The sequence below is a fragment of the Pteronotus mesoamericanus genome, unplaced genomic scaffold (assembly GCF_021234165.1).
Source record: "Pteronotus mesoamericanus isolate MK-2021 breed Mesoamerican mustached bat unplaced genomic scaffold, CSHL_Meso_final scaffold_85, whole genome shotgun sequence".
Lineage (NCBI taxonomy): Eukaryota > Metazoa > Chordata > Mammalia > Chiroptera > Mormoopidae > Pteronotus > Pteronotus mesoamericanus.
The window spans coordinates 67,494,947-67,518,223 of NW_026555329.1; the positions used below are offsets into that span (position 1 = coordinate 67,494,947).

Sequence of the window (23,277 nt, forward strand, 5' to 3'; positions counted from 1 at the left end):
TTGAAAATATCACTCTTTTGTCTAGATACACATGTTCCAAATGCCTAATTTTGACACTATGCCTATAAATTATGTTGTCCAAAGGCTGTATGTATAATGCATGCCTTAACTGAAGATTTTTATGGGAGAGTTGAGCATCATGGTTAGCACTACTGTACTTGGAAAGTTTTCCCAGTTATTCTTGGAATTGTAGCGTCTTAGAGTGAAACTGAAATTATTTTCTTTTCATTTTTATTTTTTCCATCTCCTTTCCTTCACCCCTCTTTCCTCTCTTCCCTCCTGTTCCTTCTTCCTTTCCTTCCCTCTCTCCCCGCCATCTCCCCATCACTCTCTGTCCTCCTTTGCCTCTTCCTTCCCATTTTCCCCTTCTTTTCTTTCTTACTTCCCTCCCCATGTCCCCCTTTCTCTTTCTGTCCCTGCCCTCACCCCAGGAGTGTCTGACATGTGGATAGAGAACCACTGTCCTAGCTCTCCAGAGCCTATCTCAGTCCTCAGTCAAAGTAACCTTGGGTAAATTACTTATTGTCTCAGCCTTAGCTTGCATGTCTATAAGTGACCAAAATTGCATTTCAAGGCTTATAATGTCCCTGCTCATGGCATTAATTTAATATCTGTTGATCACCTACCAGCATCTAGTTTGACCCTCTCCATTTTCCCCTCTCAACATATTTCAGTGCTTTCTATATACCAAGTATGTTTTGTGGGTAGGGCCAAGAGATGGATTGACCCTCTAGTTAGAACTGGTATTAATGTTGGGTACCTCAGTTTTCACAAGAATATGTCAGTACTATCAAGTCATCAGTTTGACCTTCATCTTCTCTCTATTCCCATTGCTACTCATTCATTCAGACTGTCATCACTTATTTGCCCTCTTTCTAGCCTTTCTCTTCTTACCTCTCTCCCTACCTCATTCTTCACTGTGCAGGCAGAATACAGCTGTTCTGTGTTACCAATTAAGTGCAGAACCATGTGCTTTAACATTTATTCAATAGGTATTTTTTAATCACCTATTAGGTGCCAGATAATAAGCTAACTACAAGGGATACAACTGCAAGAGCTCTATTTTTATGGACCTTATAAGTTGTTCATAGGGAGGAACAAGTAGACTTGACAGCCTTACCTTTTGATTACTGTTAATAAGAAAAACTCTTTTAAAATGATAAACCTGATGGTTTTCTTTCCTTGCTTAAAATCTTGTAATTGTTTCTTTTTTGTCCTCAGGAGTAAGTCTAAACTCAGCCTGACTCATAGATTCCTTAATGGTATGCCACAGCTTACTGAGTTCCAGCCCCATTCTTGATATCCACCCACACCTTGCCACCAATACTTTGTTTCATGACCACTAAATATTAATTTTTTATAGATAGCATACTTTTTCTTGCCTTTGGTTTTTTGTCCATGCTGTCCTTCCCTCCCACCTCCAAAATGTAGCTAATTTGTGCCCCTCTTTGAGCTCTTAGCCTGTTGACCGTTGTCTCCTGAAATACTCTTAACTCCTCAAGCCCAGGTTAGGAATTAAAGTATATGGTTCTAACCTCAGTTGTTAACAAAGTTCTAGATATTTATCTTGCAGTATAACCTTGACGATGGTTTTCAAACCTGTGAAAAGCTCAGCTGAAATACGTAGACTTTATTTAAGATTTCTTAAAGAGCATTCAGTCTTTTCAGTACTCTAGATCTAAAAAATCTTTCACTGGATTTAGTTGGATGGTTCAGAAAACCTCACATCAAGGAACTATTGTATAATGCAGCCGTTTTCAACGTTTTTCATCTCATGGCACACAGAAACTAATTATTAAAATTCTGCGGCACACCAAAAAATAGATTTTTTGCCAATGTGACAAGAAAGATTTAAGTTTGATTAATTCACACCAGGCGGCTGTTGTTGTGTCGGCTGTTGTCATTTTTTGAACTTGACAATCTAGGGGAAAAGAGGTCAGTGCCCCAACTAAATAGGTATTGCATGTTTTTGTTTCTGTTTTTTAGCCCTGGCTGGTGTGGCTCAGTGGTTTGAGTGTTGGCTTGTTTCTGTTTTGTTTTGTTTTTAAAGATTTTATTTATTTATTTTTAGAGAGGGGAAGGAAGGGAGAAAGAGAAGAAGAGAAATATCAATGTATGGTTGCCTGTCATGGGCCCTGTATTGAGGACCTGGCCCACAACCCAGGCATGTGCCTTAGACTGTGAATCTAACCAGCAACCTTTTGGTTTGTAGGCTAGCACTCAGTCCACTGAGCCACACAAGCCAGGGCAGGTATTTCATGTTTTAAAAATTCTTTTTTTTTTAAGTATATTTTATTGATTATGCTATTACAGTTGTCCCAGTTTTTCTTCTTCCCTTTATTCCCCTTCCGCCCTGCACCTCCCCCCACCCTCCAGCATTCCCCCCACACTTAGTTCACGTCCATGTGTCGTACACATACATTCTTTGGCTTCTCTATTTCCTATACTACTCTTAACCTCCCCCTGTCTATTTTATGCCTACCAATTATGCTTCTTATTCCCTGTACCTTTTCCCTGCCATTCTCTCGCTCTCTCTCCCCACTGATAACCCTCCATGTGATCTTCATTTCTGTTATTCTGTTCCTGGACTAGTTGTTTGCTTAGTTTTTGTTTTTGTTTTTTAGGTTCAGCTGTTAATAGTTGTGAGTTTGTTATCATTTTATTGTTCATAGTTTTTGATCTTCTATTTCTCAGATAGTCCCTTTAACATTTCATGTAATAATGTCTTGGTGATGACGAACTCCTTTAACTTGACCTTATCTGGGAAGCACTTTATCTGCTCTAAACGGTAGCTTTGCTGGAAAGAGTAATCTTGGATGTAGGTCCTTGCTTTTCATGACTTTGAGTACTTCTTTCCAGCCCTGTCTTACCTGCAAGGTTTCTTTTGAGAAATCAGCTGATAGTCTTATGGGCACCTCTTTGTAGGTAACTCTCTCCCTTGCTGCTTTTAAGATTCTCTCCTTATCTCTAATCTTGGGTAACTTAATTATGATGTGTCTTGGTGTGTTATTCCTTGGGTCCATTTTCTTTGGGACTCTCTGGGCTTCCTGGACTTCCTGGAAGTCTATTTCCTTGGCCATAATGAGAAAGGTTTCCTTCATTATTTTTTCAAGTAAGTTTTCAATTTCTCGCTCTTCCTGTTCTCCTTCTGGCACCCCTATGATTCAGATGTTGGAGTGCTTAAAGTTGTCCCAGAGGTTCCTAAGCCTCCCTCCCTCCCCTCATTTTTCTGCATTCTTGTTTCTTCATTCTGTTCTGGTAGGATGTTTTTTTCTTCCTTTTGTTCCAGATCATAATTTGAGCCCCAGTTTCCTTGCCTTTACTGTTGATTCCCTGTATGTTTTCCTTTATTTCACTTTGAATAGCCTCATTTCTTCATTTTGTGACCAAGCTCAGTGAATTCTGTGAGCATCCTGATTACCAGTGTTTTGAATTCTGCATCAAGTAGGTTGTCCCTCTCCTTGTCTCTTAGTTCTTCTTTCTGGAGTTTTGATCTTCTCTTTCATTTGGGCCATCTTTCTTTGTCTGGATGCACCTGTTACGTACTAAGGGACGGAGCCTTAGGTATTCGCCAGGGCAGGGCAACCCTCTGTGCTGCTTCGTGGTGCTCTCTGTGGGGGAGGAACACCCCCACAGAGGAGGAACAATGCTGCTTGCTCGCTCCACTCTGGCCCCACTTTCTGTCACTTTCCTTGCTTCCCACAAGCGGTTGTTCCCTTTTAGGTGCTGATTCCTGGGTGGGTGGGTTTGTGTACATTGTCGGATCCTGTGGGCCTTTCCAGCGAACTCTCCTGTGAGACTTGGAGTTTCTCCTGCCTTCCCAACTCCCACAAAATTTTACAGGAGTTTTGAGTGTTTAGTTTCCCAGTCAGCCAGCCCCCTCCTCTCGCATGGACTGCCACCTTGCCTTGGGTTCTCTCCGCCCAGCTGCCAGTCTCCGCTCCTATTACTGGTCTGGATGAATGTTTCTTTAATTCCTTGGTTGTCTGAGTTCCATGCAGTTTGATTTTCTGGAGGTTCTGGTTGTTTATGGTTTTTAAATTGGTTGTTATCCTTCTTTTGGTTGTGTGAGGAAATGAAACGTTTCTATCTATGTCTCCATCTTGCCTGGAACCTGTTTTAAAGATTCTTAATGGCACTAAAGTTGAAAATCACTGGTGTAATGTATTGTCTTTCCATAGAATTACTTTTACCTGATTTTTAAAAGTCCATTTAAACCCTGGCTGGTGCATTGAGCGCCAGCCTGCGATCCAAAGGGTCGCCGGTTCGATTCCCAGTCAGGGTACATGCGTGGGTTGCAGGCGATCCCCCAGTAGGGGGAGCCCGAGAGGCAAACATACATTGACTTTTTTCTCCCTCTCTTTCTCTGTCTCTCCCCTCTGTCTAAAAATAAATAAATAGTCTTTTTTTTTTAAATCCACTTTTGTTTAAAAAAAATTTTTTAAGTCCATTTAAATTTAATTTTATCTTATTTTGTAGGCCATTAAAAGTCCTTCTAAGGACAAGGCAGGATACTATTTAAATTTTCACAGTATTTAATATTCTTAGAAACACCAATTTCATTCCATTATGCGATGCTTTATAAACATTCTGTTTAAACATTCTATTTATTAGCTGTTCTCCTAAAGCTTTTTTAGTATAGTTGATTACTGTAATTTGAGATGGACTTAACATATAATTACTGTTTATTTATGATTTAGTGATGTGGGTTATTTGATTAAAATAACTGCATTTATGATATGAGTTTCAAACTGAATTGTTTGCAATCATAGAATAAATTTGTTTGAACTATTGAGATCACCAATTAAAGAGGATATATATCTAATTCTAAAATTGCTGCTGCTTGTTAGTTTTTATTTTGTCAGATACTCTAAAATGTTAAATAGTCGTTCTTTATAATTATTTAAATCAGTTATCTCAAGATCTGAAGAAAACTCAACTCTTGCTTTTTAACCAGAGTATAGCAATTGTATGCTCCCATCAGAAGAAAATTATAATTTAAATGAGTGTATTGGCAGCTGCTTAGAAAGAAGGGATTTATTAGTATTGTGTCTAACACATACATAATTAACATCAAAATTCAGCATATCTAAAATTTGCATTTATTTCTTAATAACTTTTGGCATAAGTCTGTGAACACAAGGGGTTTAGCAGACTCTCCATATGTAAGCTCTGTATTTAAAACTAATTGAAAATTATGTTTAGAAGATAGTCTGTCATACCACCAGAGCTTTATGGTTTGCTGTAGAAACTCAGTCTATTATAATAGGATTACTTTATCATATCTGTATTAAATTCAAGGTAACAAATATCTTCATCATTTGCCAGATGCTAAGTCAAGCATTGGTGTTATGGAGCTCTGACAATGTAATCCCTGTTCTATAGCAGTTATGTGTTTACTTGTTTTGTTCCCTGAATTCGGCTGACTTTATTTTCCTACATCTGCCACTGTTTATTCCAGTCTTTTCTAACCATAGTGGCAGATTGATATAATTGAAAGAATAGTGAACTGAGAATCAAAAGGCTTGGTCTCTTCATCTGGGTCTGCCACTCATCCCTATGCAACTTTGGCAAAATTTTGTAACTTCTCTGGACTCAATGATTCATCTGAAAATGAGGAGATTGGACCAGTTGATTTTAAGACCTCCTCTAGATCCAAACTTTTGACAGTCATATTTCATTTCCTTCTGCTGTTATCCGACTATGAAACTAACACATGAGTGCTATGTTAGTTAATGTCTGCAAGATCGGATTTATCTGTAAACATTTTCATGAACCTGAAAAGCTAAATGTTACTGATTTTTCATTTTAACCCTAGGATTGTGCTTTTATTGTGCTTATTGACGTTGTGTTTTTTTAAACATATAAAGTTTTAATGTTTTTGACCCTTGTAGACTTTTACCAATTAACTAAATAAGGCCAATCATCAGTACAGAGAAGATTATGAGGCTAATTTGCTGTCATTAACATAGAGTAGTTAACTGAGTTAGGAAATGGTAGTGCTTATTTTCAATGTAACTTGGCTTCATTGCTTTCGATTTAGCATCTTTTTTATTTGGTATGCCATTGTTCTGATAAAACTGGATTTTGTGCTTTTTTCTTCTCAACATTATTGGAAATAATAACTTTCCATAATTTCCCCCTTTAGTTCTCCCCAGGAGTGTTTTTCCTAGTTACAAGCTCATCATATTTCTCATTCGATAGTAAATGTGAATTAAAATTCACCTTAAAACAGACATCAAACATGCAAGAACACCTAAGACACTTTTGAAAATGAAAGGTAATAAAAGTAGTTTCACACTAGAATTTATGTTTGTAAAGCTATAGTTGCATATAAATCAATGGAATGGAATAGAACAGGTAGTATAAAAATATCCCCAAACACATATGAGAATTTAGTATATGATAATGTGGTATTACTGCTTAGAGAAAAAAAGTGGATTATGCAATAAATGACGTTAAGATGTCACTTAGAATTGGTAAAAAAATAAAATAAAATCTGGGTTTTTGATGTTTATATATCACAAAACATCCTAGATAGACTCAAATTTTATGCTTAAGAAATAAAATTATAAGTCTAATTGTCTTTAATAATTTAGGATGGGAGAAGACCTTTCCAAACATGACACAAAACCCCAAACTTATAAAAAAAAGTGATTAAATTTCAGTTTTTGAAAATTAAAAAATTATATTGAAAAATACATGTTAAATAATAAATGACACACTAGCAATGAAAACAAAGGTTAATATCCTACTATAAACAGAGCACTTATAAACCAATAAAGGAATAATTCTCTTCAAAAACAATGGCAAATACATGAATATATAGTTCAAAGAAAAAATAATTTAAATAGCTAATAAATTTACTTATGTAAACATGCTCAGCTTCATTCATAATTTTTAAACTGTAAATTAAAAGATCACTCACTGAATGTTAGTATCTATTCAAATATCAAATACCTCCTAGCCCTGACTGGTATGGCTCAGTGGACTAAGTGCTGGCCTGTGAACCAAATGGTTGCCCGTTCAATTACTAGTCAAGGCACGTGCCTGGGTTGTGAGCCGGGTCCCCAGTTGGGGGCATGTGAAAGGCAACCGATCGAGCTGTCTCTTGCACATCGATGTTTCTTTCTCTCCCTTACCCTTTCCCTAAAAACAAACAAACAGACTCTTTAAAAAATAAAATAAAATGCATAGGTCTCTACTCTTTGACCAAGCATTTTTTCCCCGGGTACTTTTCATACTCATATCCTTGAACAGATGCATAAAAATAAGTTAAGTTACACAGAGATATTTTTTGCAGTATTACAGCAAAAATTCTGGAAAAACTCATTGTCTACTAGTTGATAACCAGTTAAATAAATTATGGTTAATCTATTCAATGAGTTGAATTCTTTGTAGCATAATACAGAATAGATCAATAAGTACTGTATTGCTGAATGTCAAAAGTTAGTTGGAACTTTATAAGATATAAGTAATGAGTGGTAGAAACCCAAGTTCAGGGAAAATAATAGAAGTTTCAAACTAGAGTTATTACTGGAGCTTAATAGGATCTCACTTCACATTTCAAGTGTCCCAAATTTGGAAGGTAAGAATGTGGCAGGCGCTGTTGGTTGCAGTTGGCCTTTCTTCTTTTTCTTCAGTATGTTTTATTGATTATGCTATTACAGTTGTCCCATTTTTTTCCCCCTTGGCCCCCATCCACCTGGTACCCCCATTCCCTCCAGTATTCCTCCCCTTAGTTCATGTCCATGGGCTATATATACAAATTCTTTGGCTTCTCCATTTCCTATACTGTTCTTAACCTCCCCCTGTCTATTTTGTGCCTACCAATTATGCTTCTTATTCCCTGTACCTTTTTCCCCATTCTTCCCCTTCCCTCTCCCTGTTAATAACCCCTCCATGTGATCTCCATTTCTGTGATTCTGTTCCTGTTCTACTTGTTTGCTTAGTTTGTTTTTTTTTTGTTAGGTTCAGTTGTTGATAGTTGTGACTATTGTCATTTTACTGTTCATAGTTTTGATCTTCTTTTTCTTAGATAAGTCCCTTTAACATTTCATATAGTACGGGCTTGGTGATGGTGAACTCCTTTAACTTTACCATATTTGGGAAGCATTTCGTCTGCCTCTCCATTCTAAATGATCGCTTTGCTGGATAGAGTAATCTTAGATGTAGGTCCTTGCTTTTCATGACTTTAAATATTTCTTGCCAGTCCCTTCTTACCTGAAAGGTTTCTTTTGAGAAATCAGCTGATAGTCTTAGGGGAACTCCTCTGTAGGTAACTCTCTTCTTTTCTTTTGCTGCTTTTAAGATTCTGTCTTTATCTTTGACCTTTGGCATTTTAATTATGATGTGTCTTGGTGTGGCCCTCTTTAGGTTCGACTTGTTTGGGACTCTCTGAGCTTCCTGGACTTGTATGTCTATTTCCTTTGCCCCATTGGGGAAGTTTTCTTCCATTTTTTCAAATAAGTCTTTAATTTCTTGCTGTTACTCCTCTCCCTCTGGCACCCTTATGATCTGGATGTTTGCACGTTTAAAGTTTTCCCAGAGGTTCCTAAACCTCTCCTCATTTTTTTTTTTTTTTTTTTAATTCTTGTTTCTTCTTTCTGTTCCAGGTAGATGTTTATTTCTTCCTTTTGTTCCAAATACTTGATTTGAATCCTGGCTTCCTTCCCTTCAGTGTTGGTTCCTTGTATATTTGTCTTTATTTCACATTGTATCGCCTTCACTTCTTCCTTTATTTTCTGGCCAAACTCGATTATTTCTCTGAGCATCCTGATTATCAGTGTTTTGAATTGTGCATCTGGTAGGTTGCCTCCCTCCTTGTCTCTTAGTTCTTTCTCTGGAGTTTTGATCTGTTCTTTCATTTGGACCATATTTCTTTCTCTTTTTTTTATTTTTAGAGAGAGGGGAAAGGAGGGAGAAAGAGAGGGAGAGAAACATCAGTGTGTGGCTGCACCTCGCACACTCCCTACCACTGGGGACCTGGCCTGCAACCCAGGCATGTGCCCTGACTGGGAATCGAACTGGCAACCCCCTGGTTCGAAGGCCAGTGCTCAATCTACTGAGCCACACCATCTAGGGTTCTTTTGGGCCATATTTCTTTGTATCCTCAATTTGTTGGCAAATGTGTTGTAAGGGGCAGAGCACTAGGTATTCGCCAGAGTAGGGCAACTGCTTTGCTGGGTTTTGGTGCTATATGTTGGGGACAGGTCAGGAAGAGAACAGTACCGCTTGTTCATATCTCGCCCCACTTTCAGTTGCTTCTCCTTCTTTCTGGAAATGAATGATGCCCTTCCTGGTGTTGCCTTTGTGCTGATTCCCAAATGAGTGGGCTTGTGTACATTCTAGGACCCCATGGGCCCCTCAGTGGGGCTCTCCTGAGAGACTGGCAGTTTTTCACGCCACAACTGCCGCAGGGTTTTACAGCCAGAGGTTATGAGGCTTTATATCCCAGCGCTGGAACTCTGGGTTGTGCAGTTTCTCCTGGGCTGGGATTTCTTGCTCCCCAGTTGTTCATCTGCCTTTTTATCTGCATGTGAATGTGGGACCACCTGGTATGCCAGCTGCCACTTCACCAGGCATCCTCATCGCCCAGGCTGCCTGTCTCTGTCCCTGCTGCCAGCCTGGATGAATGTTTCTTCTTTAACTCCTTGGTTGTTAGACTTCCATACAGTTTGATTTTCTGGCAGTTCTCATTGTTTTTGTTTTTAGATTGGTTGCTACCCTTCTTCTGGTGGTACCCTTCTTTTGGTTGCTACCTTTCTTTTCTGGTTGTGCAAGTGTATCTACCTACACTTCCACCTTGGCTGAAAGTCGCCATTGGCCTTTCTTCTTAACCAAGTCATGATTTGTTTAATGGCAAGTTGCCCAGGGTGTGAATCTTGATTACGTAGTCTCAGGCATTCATTGCTTCTTTGCCAGATTATTTCACTTTCCCTACCTCCCATGTGACACAGTTCTGGCCAATGAGACATAAGGAAAATCTCCTGGAAGACATTTGAGAAAAATATCTTCCCTAAGGAAGTGATGCTTAAAGGTATTACTGGCAATTTTCAAAAATGAGAAGAAGGCCTAGAGAATTTTAGCAATATTAACCTAACATCGTGATTTGATTGAATTGTTAAAATAATTCTGGAACTGTCTACTTGGAAAATTTTGTTATATGAGCTAATTAATTCACTGTTATTCTGGTTTTCTTTTCGTTGAAGCTAAAAATATCCTAACAAATACAGAATTTTTAGAAAGCTGTTTTTATTAAATCTAATATTTCTGGTAGTTCCAATTTTTTTATGTGTCTTAACTAGCTAATAATAAATATGTACTTTAGATCATGAAACAAAAATAGAGTTCAGATTAATTCGTGAATTAATACAATAAAGTATCTTCCTTGGGAATTAAGGTGACATCAAAAATATTTCTGTTATCTTTTTATCCTTCTCATAGGGTTTCCTTATGTTACAAATTCTGATAAATCTCCCCCTATTGGGTAAACCAAAGAAAAAGAATTTTAAAAAATGTGACTTAGACCTGTCAGATAAAATATGTAATTTGGTTTCCCTCTTAGCTGTCCTATTTCAAGTTTTAAAGCTACTAAAGAAAAAATAGGAGAGTTGAAGAAGTATTATTATAATGTCCTGGAAGAATTGTAAAATAGGTTGGCAGTAAGAGTTGTTTGTTGTATAATTTCTAGTCTTTGTTTTCTGAGACAAGTGTCCTTTCAGAGTGTGTTCATGGTTAACATATGATCTTGTTTACTGATCTGTTTAATTAATTTTTCCTTGTGAGTCATTTCATAAAGACTGGTTAAGATTCCTGGCATTCAGTCAAGCTTTTTGGCAGTTGAATCTAAAAGCTTTTACAATATTATATGTTGTAAATTTCCTATCCTTTTGCCCTCCCCTTGCTACTACCCATCAGAAACTATTAAATTGAAAAGATAGCTGCCTTTCTCAGAAAGTAAATTAATACTGAAGATGTATTAGTACTTACAACATGTAAGAATAAAAGCTTCTTTCTTGGTTTTAATCTTTAGGTCTTTTTAGGTTTTGATAATACCATTTTTGTTCAACCATTGTTATTTTAATCCTCACCTAAGGATATGTTTACTGATTTTAGAGCAGCAGGAAGGGCGGGGAGGCATCGATTAGTTGCCTCCCGTAAGCACCCCAACTGGAGATCGAACCCGCAACATAGGTGTGTACCCTAACTGGAGATCGAACCCGCAGTCTTTTGATGGATGGGACAGTGCTCCAACCAGCTGAGCCACCTGGCTAGAGCCAACGAATGTTTATTTGTATAAAGTTATTATAGGAGTAATACAATATGCATAATTAAGTAGAATCAAACAGTATAAAGTGCTATAAAATGAAAAATATTTCTGCCAAAGTAGTAAACTAACACAGTCTGCTGATTAATTTTCCCAAAATCAACCCTGGAAAAATGAGAGACAATTGGCTTTCAGGAATTCTTTAAATAAGACAGAAGGCTTGCTCTCCCCTAAATTAGCTTAAGTCAGTTCTTGTTCCTTCACTGTGGAAACTAGCAGCAGTAACCCACCACCACTAGTACCAGAACCAAAAAAAGCTTTGTGACAGTACACAAGCTTTCCTGGAGCTAAGAAATGAAAATAGATGTGGACTGACTGTCACCAGAAAGGGACCAAGACTGAGTTGGGTCTGCCACAGCATGGCCTAGAATTAATGGGTTCTTGACATCATGCAGGGAAGATTTCACTACATGAGTTCAGGTGATTTTGAGAGTATGTTTTTTAAAGCTGGGGACAGTGAAACAAAGGACAGGCTTAAGGTAGAAGAGGCAGGGTCATAACAACAGGAGTTAGCCTCGGTGGAGCTGCCTTGGCCCTTTGGAAATGTGTGGAAGTTAGACCCAAGCAGGGCTGCCTTGGCCCTCTAGAAAGTTATAGTCAGAAGAAGTTACAGAGGCAAAAGGAAGGCCCTTGGAGACAGGTCAAGGGATTAGCCTGGGATGAGCTGCCCCTGCCCAAAGCTCTTCTGGTTTCAAGTCTCCTGAGAACTGTTAGAACTTAGGAGAGAAAAAAAAAAAAGCAGAGATATATGCCTTAGGAAAGGAGGAAAGGGGAAAGCTACTAAAGAAAAAATAGAGTTGAAGGAGTATTATTATAATTTCCTGGAAGAATTGTAAAATAGGTTGGAGGGAAGATTTGTTTGTTGCCCAGAAAGAGCGTGCACTGGGTCTTCTGTCTTAAGGATTTTCCTCTGTTTTCTAAAGGCAGGAATTTTAGGGGAGATCTCAGGGGAGGATCTCAATAGAATATTTATCAGTTTTCTTGTTGAGTCCTGTGATACACTGATGCATCACAGTTAGTCTGTAGAGTCATCAGGATCATTCTCTGGTCAGTTTCACCTGCAAAGAATGTCACTGAATAGGGGCCAGACTAAGGCAGGTCTGCCCTGGCATGGTGTAGAATGTGTAAACCATTGGCTCCTAAGTGTCCTTGGTTAGGGAAGATAAGAACATTGAAATTTATTATCTGGCTGTAAATTGCTTGGCCGTTTAACTATCTGTCTCAGTTTCTCCATTCCACTTGCCAAGGAATTTTCGTACTTAACTATCATGCCTCATGATCATCCACTCTTTGTAATTCATTCTTCCTCCCTCACCCTTCCAGTCTAGGGAGACTGCCTTATACTTCCCCCAAGGGTTTAAGGATATGAAACTCTTGCATTGCAGGGGGGTGGTGATAGTAAATGGAAGTGATCAGCTTGTTCTTAATGCCTAGGATTCACTACCCTATGACTCTCCCTCCATTTTTCTTAAACTTACTGGTGCTGATACTAGTTGAGGCCTGGCCTTTGATCTTTCCAATATGTTTTTTCTTAACAGAAAAAATAGCTAATACACTGAAAAACATTACCTCACAGACCAATGTAACTGGACAGTTGAGGAGTACAACTATCTCAAAAGAAATCAGTAAGACAACATATATGATCTATTATGGTAGATGAACCAAGAATTTAAAACAAACATGATCAATACAGTTAAAGATGTAAGGGAACACATTAGTAGTATCAGTAAGATCTAAATATCATAAAAACAACCAAATGGAAATATTAGATATGAAAAATATATTTAAGTGAAGAATGTAACAAATCTTATAAATAGAACAGATATGAATTAATTAGTTGGAAGGTTAGAATGAACATTCTTCCGAGAAGAAACAGAAAAGGAAAAAGGTAAAGAGATAGAGATTGTTTTTAAAAACCAAAAGGTATAGAGAAGAGTTGCATAAGGATGAACATCTGAAGGAGAGAAAAATTAAAATTTAAGAAGATGAAATGACTGAGGAAATAATGGAAAAACTTTACTAGAATTCAAGAAAAATGGAAGTGCTCAGACTGGTGAAAGTGATTGTAGTGTGCCAAACAGGAAAAATATGGGGAAACACATACCTACACATACTAAGGTAAAATTAATACCAAAGACAGCCCTGGCTAGTGTGGCTCAGTGGATTGAGCGCCGACCTGCAAACTGAGGGATCACGGGTTTGGTTCCCAGTCAGGGCACATGCCTGGGTTGCTGGTGAGGTACTCAGTAAGGGGTGCGTGAGAGGCAACCACACATTGATGTTTTTTTCTCCCTCTGTTTCTCCCTCCCTTCCCCTCTAAAAGTAAATTAAAAAAAAAGAAAAAGAAAGGATGTCAAAGACAAAGGGAAACTTGAAAGATTTCAGAGAAAAAGCAGATAGATGACTTGCAAGGAAACAAGATAAAATATCAGACAGATCAATAGCAATAGTGAATGGAAGAAATAAGTTAAGTTAAAAGGTACTCAGTGGAAATGACTCTGAACCAAGAAATTAATATCCCCCTAACATTCAACTGTGAGAGTAAAATAAAATATTCTCAGAAATTTGCCTAAGAAAGTTTGCCATATGAAAACCCACATTGGAAAGCTATTTGGAAGCAAGTCTTGGTGAGAAATCTAGATGTTAGAAATATGTGATAAATGGTGACGAAATTATCTTGAGAAAATTTGTTGCCTGGAGAAAAACACAAGGACCAAAATCCTAAGCAATAAAAACAGTGGGGGAAGGGGGAATGGGGCACCATATAAATTCAGGTATTGTGATTGGATTTACAGGGAAGAAAATACTCTATATTATTAAAACTTTTTCATTCCAAAAGGTTTTATACAAGGCTCAAGGTCTAATAGATCTTTTCTTTCTTTCAAGCTTTTCTTTTCCCGTGCCATGTATCACTGCCACTGTTTTATATTCCATGTCATTCTTTGTCTTGGATTCTTTTTATTTGTTTGTTTGTTTTGTTGAAAAGCTTCTCAAAGAATTTTTTCTTATGTAGTCATTGATATGAACTTTAGTATTTCTCCTTGTCCAAAAATTACTTATTTTGCCTCATTGTTGAATTTGCTAGTTTAACTGGAAATAGAATTTAAGTTCCATATCTTTTTATATTCCTCAGAATTTTAAAGTTACTACTTCATTGTACTCTAGCATTCGTTGTTAGTTTCATCTGTATTCCTCTGTATGGAATCTGCTTTTCCTCTCTGTAGAAGCTTAGAACCCAGGGCTCTTTCAAACATAACACCCACTTATTTCCATTTAGGGACGTTTTCTTTGTTTTTTCCTCCTTTTATTTCACCTCTCCTCATGTTCTTTTCGGACAGATTTTTCACTTCAATGTCTTGTCTTCTGTGTCCCTTAACTTCGTTATCATAATTTCTATATCTTTTTGCTATTTAATTCTGATAATTTATCAGTTTTATCTTAAGACCACTGACTGTTTTTAACTATGTCCATTTTGTTTTCATTCTGTCATTTGATTTCTCTCTGTCAGGTTTTATTTCTTAATATCTTTTCATATTCTCTGCTCCTTTTTATGGAAACTTGCTCTTGTTTTATGAATGTAATATTCTCTTTACTCTCTACAAGGATAATGAGTTTATTTTTTTCTAAATTCTGTTCCTCTCTGTGATTTATTATCTTATGTTCTGTTTGTTCATCTAGGTCCCAATCTTTACACTGTTGATTTAGTTCTCATGTCTAAACATTAAAATTTATGAACAAAAAGCTACATCAGTTAAGAAAGATAATTGACAGTGGTTTCCATTGCATTGTATAGATCTATTTTTACAGTAGGCCTCCCCTTTAAATAAGACACTTAGCAAGGGTTTTGTATAATTTGGTGGTACATCTTAGCCGCCAGGCTCTCTTAGAGAATGCATAAACTGAGAAAAGGCTGGCCTCAAAGCAAAGCTCCCCTGTGTCCTCCCCCTTAATGTTGTTGTGAAGATTAAAAGTTACTTTAAGTTCTGCTCTCATTCTTATTCAGGCCCCTTTGTCCTTATTAGAAGCTCTCCACAGGAGTCCTCTTCATGGTCTACTCCTGCTTTTTGTATTTGATGACTTATTTTGGAAGTTTTCCATCTTTATCTCTGGTGAGTTGGGCTCTCTCTCTCTTGGCTGTGATTTCTCTGTCTTTGAAGATTCCTCAGAATTTCTTACCTCTTGATGACATGCTTTCAGTTCTTTTCTAGTGCTATTTTTCTTTTCTCTCTCTCTCTCTCTTTCTCTCTTTCTCTAGAATATCTTTTCTGCGAATTTAGTGGGATGATGGCAAAGAGAGTAATACAGTTAGTGCTTGGTTTGCTATTTGAATCCAAAAGGCTCAATTTGATTTCATAAGCAGCTTCAGTTGGTAGTAAAATTTAAGAATCTAAAATGCTAACCAGTGCTAGACTATTCTTTTATAAGTGTGTGTTTATGTATATATACACTCCTACATATACATATAATTTTTACATTTTAATTTTATTCAATAAGAATATGTAAAATTTTTTAAAATAAACAATAGATTTTTTTTTCCCTTCAGTTTAAAAAGGAGGTGTCCAAAATTAGATTTAGAATATTACGTAAATGGACGCTTTTAAAAGTTTCTTATCAAAACCTAGACTGCTTTTGAAGGTAGATATGGAAAACTTTATTTTCGTTGGATTTTTCTATTGAAATTTTTTTGAATTGTTACTGTATGTGGAATGGAATGGAATGGAAGTATTAAGATTAAATGCAATTTGTAAAACTTAGGTAAAAGACCATTAACATAGATAATTCAGTGTAAGTTTGAATTCATGCTGATGTTTATAGGGCATCAGCATGTCCTTAACTATTATAAAGTAATACCTAGTAACTCACGCCAGCAAAATGGTTTAAAGACATTTTTTCGTGTGTGCCAGTAAAACTGTCCTTTGAAACCTGAATTTCCTTTTCTATCTGAATAACAGTATTCCAAATATTAATGTAATTTTTATTCATGAGAAATTTGGAAGGATGTATGAAAATTATTCACTTACTATTAAAAGCTTCCAACCTTTCCATCAAGATATATTTTTTTCTGTATTTTGTTTTGGAGGTTATTTTCCTTCTTGTAACTATAAAAGCAATATATATTAGAAAAATTCATTTTATATAGTAAGAAGTAAAAGATCCTAACCTTCCTCCTCCCCAGCTACTATTCATAGTTTGGTGTGTGTGCTTTCATATTTTTTCTATCCACATGAAAACATTTGGTACATAAACATTTTTCACTGTCTGTAGTATGCAATGAAAATAATATTTCATTGCAGAACTGTAGGTTCTTCAGATGTAAGGATTAATAGAAATTTTGCCTTTCAGAGATTTCGCCTTTGTGTATTCTTAGAATAAAATATTTGGGTATCTCCAAAAAAAATTCAGCAAAGCATTTTTACTCTTCTTTTTCCACAGGTTTCTGCTCCAGGCTTTGTCTCTGTTATGTCAGTTCAGGGATTTTTCATACTTACAATATCAACCCTTTTTGTGCTCATGATATTATGTGGATACAATGATTCTTTATTGATATTTTTTTACTACCTTATTTTCACTCCATTTTAATACCAGCCTTCTTATTGATCTCTGTATCTCAAGTCTCTCACTTTGCCTATTCATGTTGCACATTAATACCAGTTTAATATTATTCAAATTTTCATCCTATCACTGTTCTCACCCTTCCGAGTCTTACCTTAACAACAGAAATTTCAACTTTGAAGAGATGCAATACTTTGTGTAGCTCTGTTTTCAATTTTTAAATGAGAAAACTGAGATCCAAAAAGTTTCTTAGTGAACTCACCCATAGTTAATTGGGAAAGTCTAGACTAAAACAAGATATTCTACTTTTATTCCCTTTTGTTTCCAATACGAATTGGTATTTAAATTCGCAAGCTAGCCTTCAAAAACCTATTAAACACACAGATCTGATTTTTGTATTATAGGAAAGTAACCCCAAACAGATGTTCTTAAGATGGAAATTACTTTATAAATATGGATAATGTAATAAAAATATTTTAAGAGTTCTGGTGCTAATGCTATTAAAAAGAAAGCATTCTCTCAAGATAGTTATTTCTTTTACACCCTATAGAATTTTATTACCATTTGTAAAGATGAAAGATTTATTGACATGAAATAACTTTATAATGTGAAACCAATACTGAACCCAGTGGTTTAATATCTTCACTTGGCTGCAGTTTTTCATTTTTTGCTTTGAAGAACAATGTCTTGGTTTAGGCACTTAGCACGTTATGATGAGTTACTATGTCACTGTAACTCTGGCTAGCACAAAATCAATACTAGAGCACAGTGACAAAAGAAAAAGAAAGATAAATTGTATTTTATCAAAATGAGAAACATTTGTGCTTCAAAGGATACCAAGAAGAAAGTGTAAAGATAATCCATAAAATAGGGGGGGGAGGATTTGCTAATTAGAAATCTGATAAGGGATGTGTATCCAGAGTATGTAAAGAACTCTTAAAACTCAGTAATAAAAAAACAAATAGCCCAATTTTAAAATGGGCAAAGGATTTGAATAACATTTCTTTTTTTATTTTTTAAAGATTTTATTTATTTATTTTCAGAGAGGGAGAAGGGAGAAAGAGGGAGAGGAACATCAATGTGTGATTGCCTCTCACGTGCCCCGTACTGGGGATCTGGCCTGTAACCCAGGAATATGCCCAGACTGGAGATTAAACCAGTAACCCTTTGATTCTCAGGCTGGGGCACTCAATCCACTGAGTGACACCAGCCAGGACTGAATAGACATTTCTTCAAGGGAGCTATAAATGACTGATAATGACATGAAAAAGTATTTAACATCATTAGTCATTCAAATGCAAATCAAAAGTACTGTAATGTACCACTTCATAGCCCTGGGTGGTATGGTTCAGTGGACTGAATGATGGGCTGTGAACTAGAAGGTCACTGGTTCAATTCCCAGTCAAGGCACATGCCTGGGTTATGGGCCAGGTCCCCAGTAGGGGATGCGTGAGGGGCAACCACACATTGATGTTCCTCTTCCTTTCTCCCTCCCTCCCTTCCGCTTTCTCTAAAGATAAATAAATAAACTTTTTTTTAAAAAAAGATATCACTTTATACTCCCTAGGATGGCTGTAGTATTTTAAAAGATGGACAGTAACAAAGGTTGTTGAGGATGTGGAGAAATTAGAATGTTCTTAACTTGTCGGACATGTCAAATGATACAGGTGCTCTATGAGGAGATGTGAAGGAGAAAGGGGAGTGACTGCTAATGGGTACAGGATTTCTTACGGGAGTAATGAAAATGTTCTAAAATTAGATTGTGATGACAGTTTTCTGTTGGATATACTGAAAATCACCAAGCTATACATTGTAAGTGGGTTAATTTCATGGTATGTGAACTATGTCTGTAAACGGTAGTCTTACATCCCTGAATATGGTAAACCTGTCCACTGCTTCTCTTTTTGAGAAGCAAACCTTTTCATTTTTCTCTTCTGCTACTAAGATGCTTCAAGGCAACATGGGAAAGGAAACATACAACTTGATCTTACAATCTTTCACATCCTTAAATGTCTTCCTCAGCCCAATACTTTAATTCCCTCTCTTGGATGACTCCACCTTCCGCTTTATAGAATTCAATTTTTTTTTTCTCTACTGATTTTCATTCCATGTAAAAATTTCCACTTCCTCAGTAGGTCTTTATTTAAGGTAAGCAGTTTGTTGCATTAGTTTATATGTCATAATCTCTGATATTTACATTTTAAAAGATTATAGAACAGGGGTCAAAAAACTGTTTCTTTGAAGAACCATATGTAAATATTTTCAGTTTTGCAGGCCATAAGCATTCTGTTGCAACTACTCAACCTTGCTATTATAGGATGAAAACAGCCAGAGACAAAATGTAAATGAATGGGTAAAGGCCTCTTGTGACCCTGGGCAGGCCAGATCAAGCCATAGTTTGCCAACCCATGCTATAGAATTCTTAATTCAAAGACTTAGTCAAAATGAGGCAAAGAAATTTAAGTGCAGTAGATTTAGGCAGTTAAGTCCTCCACTTCCACCACTAATAAGTAATGATTATATTTCTTTACAATTTTATCTTTTTTCCAAGGATATGTTAGGAATAGAGGTCAGAATTTTGGTACTTTTGAAAATTTACCACGTCTTACTAAGAAAATGCCAGACTTTATATAACCGCTAAGGAATATGGCACAAAGGTTGAGGTTATTGTTAAGATTAAATCTATGTATGGATATGTATAAATATGTATATTTGTGTATGGATGCATACAAATTGTATATTGTGGTTTTGTGTGTGTAATTTTTAAATATATTTACTATTATACGAATGTCGATAGTCTCTAAGATATCTCAAAGAAATTTATAGAATAGGAATGTAAAAGGGCACATGAATTTAAGGTAAATTAGGAAAAAATAAATACAGAATTATTTGGTCTTACTAAAGTAGATAAAGACAAATGAAGATCAGTATGGCTACCATCTCCTACCATAGTATTCTGGATTGATTGAAATATTTTTCTTTAGTTTGATGTTTGTTTAGCTTTTTGAGAATGTGATCACTGTTCACCTATAAGAAATGTATTGTTGAAACAGACGTTGTTTTAAACACATGGCAGTTATGTTACAAACCATAAAATTATTTTTCAACTAGTATTTCCAAATGACAATGATGAGAACAATTTGAATTTGCCATATAAACGTTTTACAGATTTCTGGGTAATGAATGATGATCATCATTCATTTAATGGGTTTCTTCATTTAAAAAAAAAATTAACTCTGAGGAGTTTGATCCACTCAGGAAAACATATTTGGGGCATATTATGCACCAAAATGTTTTATTTTTTTTCTTGGAAATTAAGTTATTTCATTGTACCTGTTGAACAAATACAGGGTCTAGCAGAAGTAATGCCTGCTTGAGTGTGATGGGTAGGGTAATAAATGTAATAATTTATAGTTTTAATTTAAATATTTCACCTGAAATGTCATATGGGGTGCTTGAGTGTCATATTGTTATGCTACAGAATTACATGCTTATGATTTTGTAATTTAAAAAAGGAGCATTATTTGTGCCAGACTTTGTATTTTAAGTGACTCTGACCATGTTAAACAAATCCGTTTAGGTTTTGTCAAATTTTGTTTTTCCAAGTTAAGACTTAAATATTTTTATCTCTACTATTAAAGTAGAGCTGACCCAGACAATAAATCAGTTAAAGTGTTGCTCTTTTCCTCAGTTGGAATGATTACATTGCATACTTCCTTCTACCTCTTTCCTCTTTCTAGCTCCAGTCTGGTAGTTATCATTTATTTATTCTGTCAACAAATAGTTGATGACTATTACATGCCAGGCCCTATTTTAGGCACTAGGAAAAAAATAGTGAACCAAACAACCTTAGCCCTTGTAGAACTAATAGTCTAGAATGGGGAGAAAATAGTAAACCATTGTTTATTGTTTACTATAAAAGTTATGTAGTGTGTTGGAAAATAAATGCCATGGCCCTGCCCTACTACAGAGCAGGGTAAGGATGTATAAATCTTTAACAGAGTAGCACTTATCTGTTATTTAATATGAATATTGTCATTTTATTTTTTTTCTTCATTTTATAGTTCCCATGACAGGATTCACACAGAGAGCAACCATTGATCCAGAACTGAATGAAATACATGTCTTATCTGGACTCAGCAAAGACAAGGAAAAGAGGGAAGAGAATGTCAGAAATTCATTCTGGATTTATGACATAGTGAGGAATAGTTGGTAAGGAGTTCTTGCCTGTGCTACAATTCCAGTATAACATTTACTGGAGGTTGTTGGTTTATTCAGAAGAAGAAAGAACTGGAAAGCTTGTGTTAATTTTGATGTATATATTTAGGTGCCAGTGTTGGAGGAAAAAAGTCAAAATTAGTACCTGTATATATACAATGACATTTAGTGAGTAGATTTTACATTTGAGTTGTTCAATTTATAGATGGTTCCTGGTCTGGAAGCCAAGAAAATTGTATTTTAGTCTAGATTTTTCTACTAAGTACATGTGTGAACTTGAGAACGATGTTTTTTTAATGTTCCCAATTCTTAGGTTTTTATAAGATGAAACAGTTTGACTAGAGCAGGGTGGGGGTAGGAACCTTATTGTGTAGTGTTTTCAAACCAGGACCTATTTGTCACAGAGCACCTCACAGAACTGTTGCTACACATACTAGTTTGGGAAAACACCAGTGTAACATTCTGTGATTATTGCATAAGTGAATATTCTATAAAACAGACACTTCGGAGAACTTCTTTTCAGTAATGGAGGGTCGTGCTCAGCAACTAAGGAATTTATTATTTTCTAAATACAACATTTATTTGCAGTAAAAATGAAAACAATCTACTGTAATTTTTATTGTGAATAGATCGAGTATTAGCTCTTTTAGCCTTCAGTTTGAGCCTTCATACACGTCTTGTTTCATAACATGGGGGAAGTTGTTCTTAAGCAAAGTTTTAATGGACATTAAAAGAACTTCAAAACTCAGTTCTAACAAATCATATTATTTTATAGAATGACCAGAACTTTAAGAGTTTATGTAAACATATTTATAATTAGTTGGTAATTAGACATGTGATTAATTTGTTCTCTATAATTGTATTAACATTATGTGTACTGCTAATTTTCTAGGATAGCATGCCTTAAAAGCAATGTCTTTCAGGTCTTGTGTCTATAAAAATGATCAGGCTGCAAAGGATAATCCAACTAAAAGTCTTCAGGAGGAAGAACCGTGTCCAAGATTTGCACATCAGCTTGTATATGATGAGTTACACAAGGTATCCTAACTACATTGACCTGTAAATTTTCCATGACCTACAATCTGAAAGAATCCTAAAATATGTTTCTGATTATTTTTAAGTGGATTTGAGTAAAAAGTTATAATATACAGCAGACATTTAAGAGAATATATAACAGATACGAAATATCATTTTTCCCTAAAATCCCTGAAGAGAATAAACATTTTTGTATAGTCCATAATACCCAGCACTGTCCTGTTTTGAAAATGGTCAGTGGCTGCTTCGTAGCTGCATAGAACAGATACTTTACCATGGCCTGTTGTTTCTACAATATGAATATTCAAGTAAAAAATGTAGTTTTCAGTGCCTTGTCCCATGATATGAAAGGGTATATATAACTTCCTGATTTTAAGTTTGCATTGTGTAAGAAATATTTTTATCTTTATTTTTCCTATCTATGAATAACATATTCTTTTCCATCCAACTTGTGAAAATAGTCCGGGATTCTGAACTTTTAGTGTCAGTTAGCATTCAAGATGGTTTCTTGAACTATTTCTCAGATTATATAGTAAGTTACTGACAGAACCTGTATTCTTTCTGTTTAGGCCACAGTGATTATTTAAATTTTGTATCATTTGAGACCTTTAGGTAAAAGATACCATGGGAGTGGGGCAAGGAAGTCATCATAAAGAGAAAAATGAAAGTTCATGGAGGAAAGTAAGAATTCAGGTGATGCCGTATTCTCATTGGCTGAGCTACAGAGTTTCAGTTGGCTGAGCTTGTTGCTGGGCAAGAAGAAGATCTTTCTTCTTCCTGCTCGGGTAGTAAAGCAGTTACATTTTTTTGTTTGGGAATGAAAAGACCCCACTTCTCATGGGGTCTGTAATTGATTTTCTCCAGTATGAGTGTAATTGACTCCCAGTGGTAGGTAATTGGCTTCTATCATCTATCCTCACTTCAATTTTAGTTGAGGTTTCCACACTATCATTGCTTTTGTTCCATGTTTTCTACTGTCAGTGTAATTCTGGTAATAGAACCTATTTAATATAAAATGTAATTTAAGGGAGTACCCACATTTATTTAAAGTAAAATGGAAACGAGAAAAACCGAGAGAAGCCTTTGGTGGAAATGCAATAAACCATATTTTGACTTTTATATATATATATGAGTAAGGCTAA

The 23,277-nt window shown here is 35.9% G+C and overlaps 1 protein-coding gene across 4 annotated transcripts in view; it reads left to right on the forward strand.

Moving 5' to 3' along the window:
- The window catches only part of MKLN1 (muskelin 1), a 341,476-nt gene that overhangs the window by 287,666 nt on the left and 30,533 nt on the right, over positions 1-23,277 (forward strand). For all 4 annotated transcript variants that reach the window (XM_054564059.1, XM_054564060.1, XM_054564058.1 and 1 more), the window contains 2 exons: positions 20,947-21,094; positions 22,024-22,138. In XM_054564059.1, the coding sequence (XP_054420034.1) occupies positions 20,947-21,094; positions 22,024-22,138 (263 nt within the window). The remainder of the gene's footprint in view (positions 1-20,946; positions 21,095-22,023; positions 22,139-23,277) is intronic.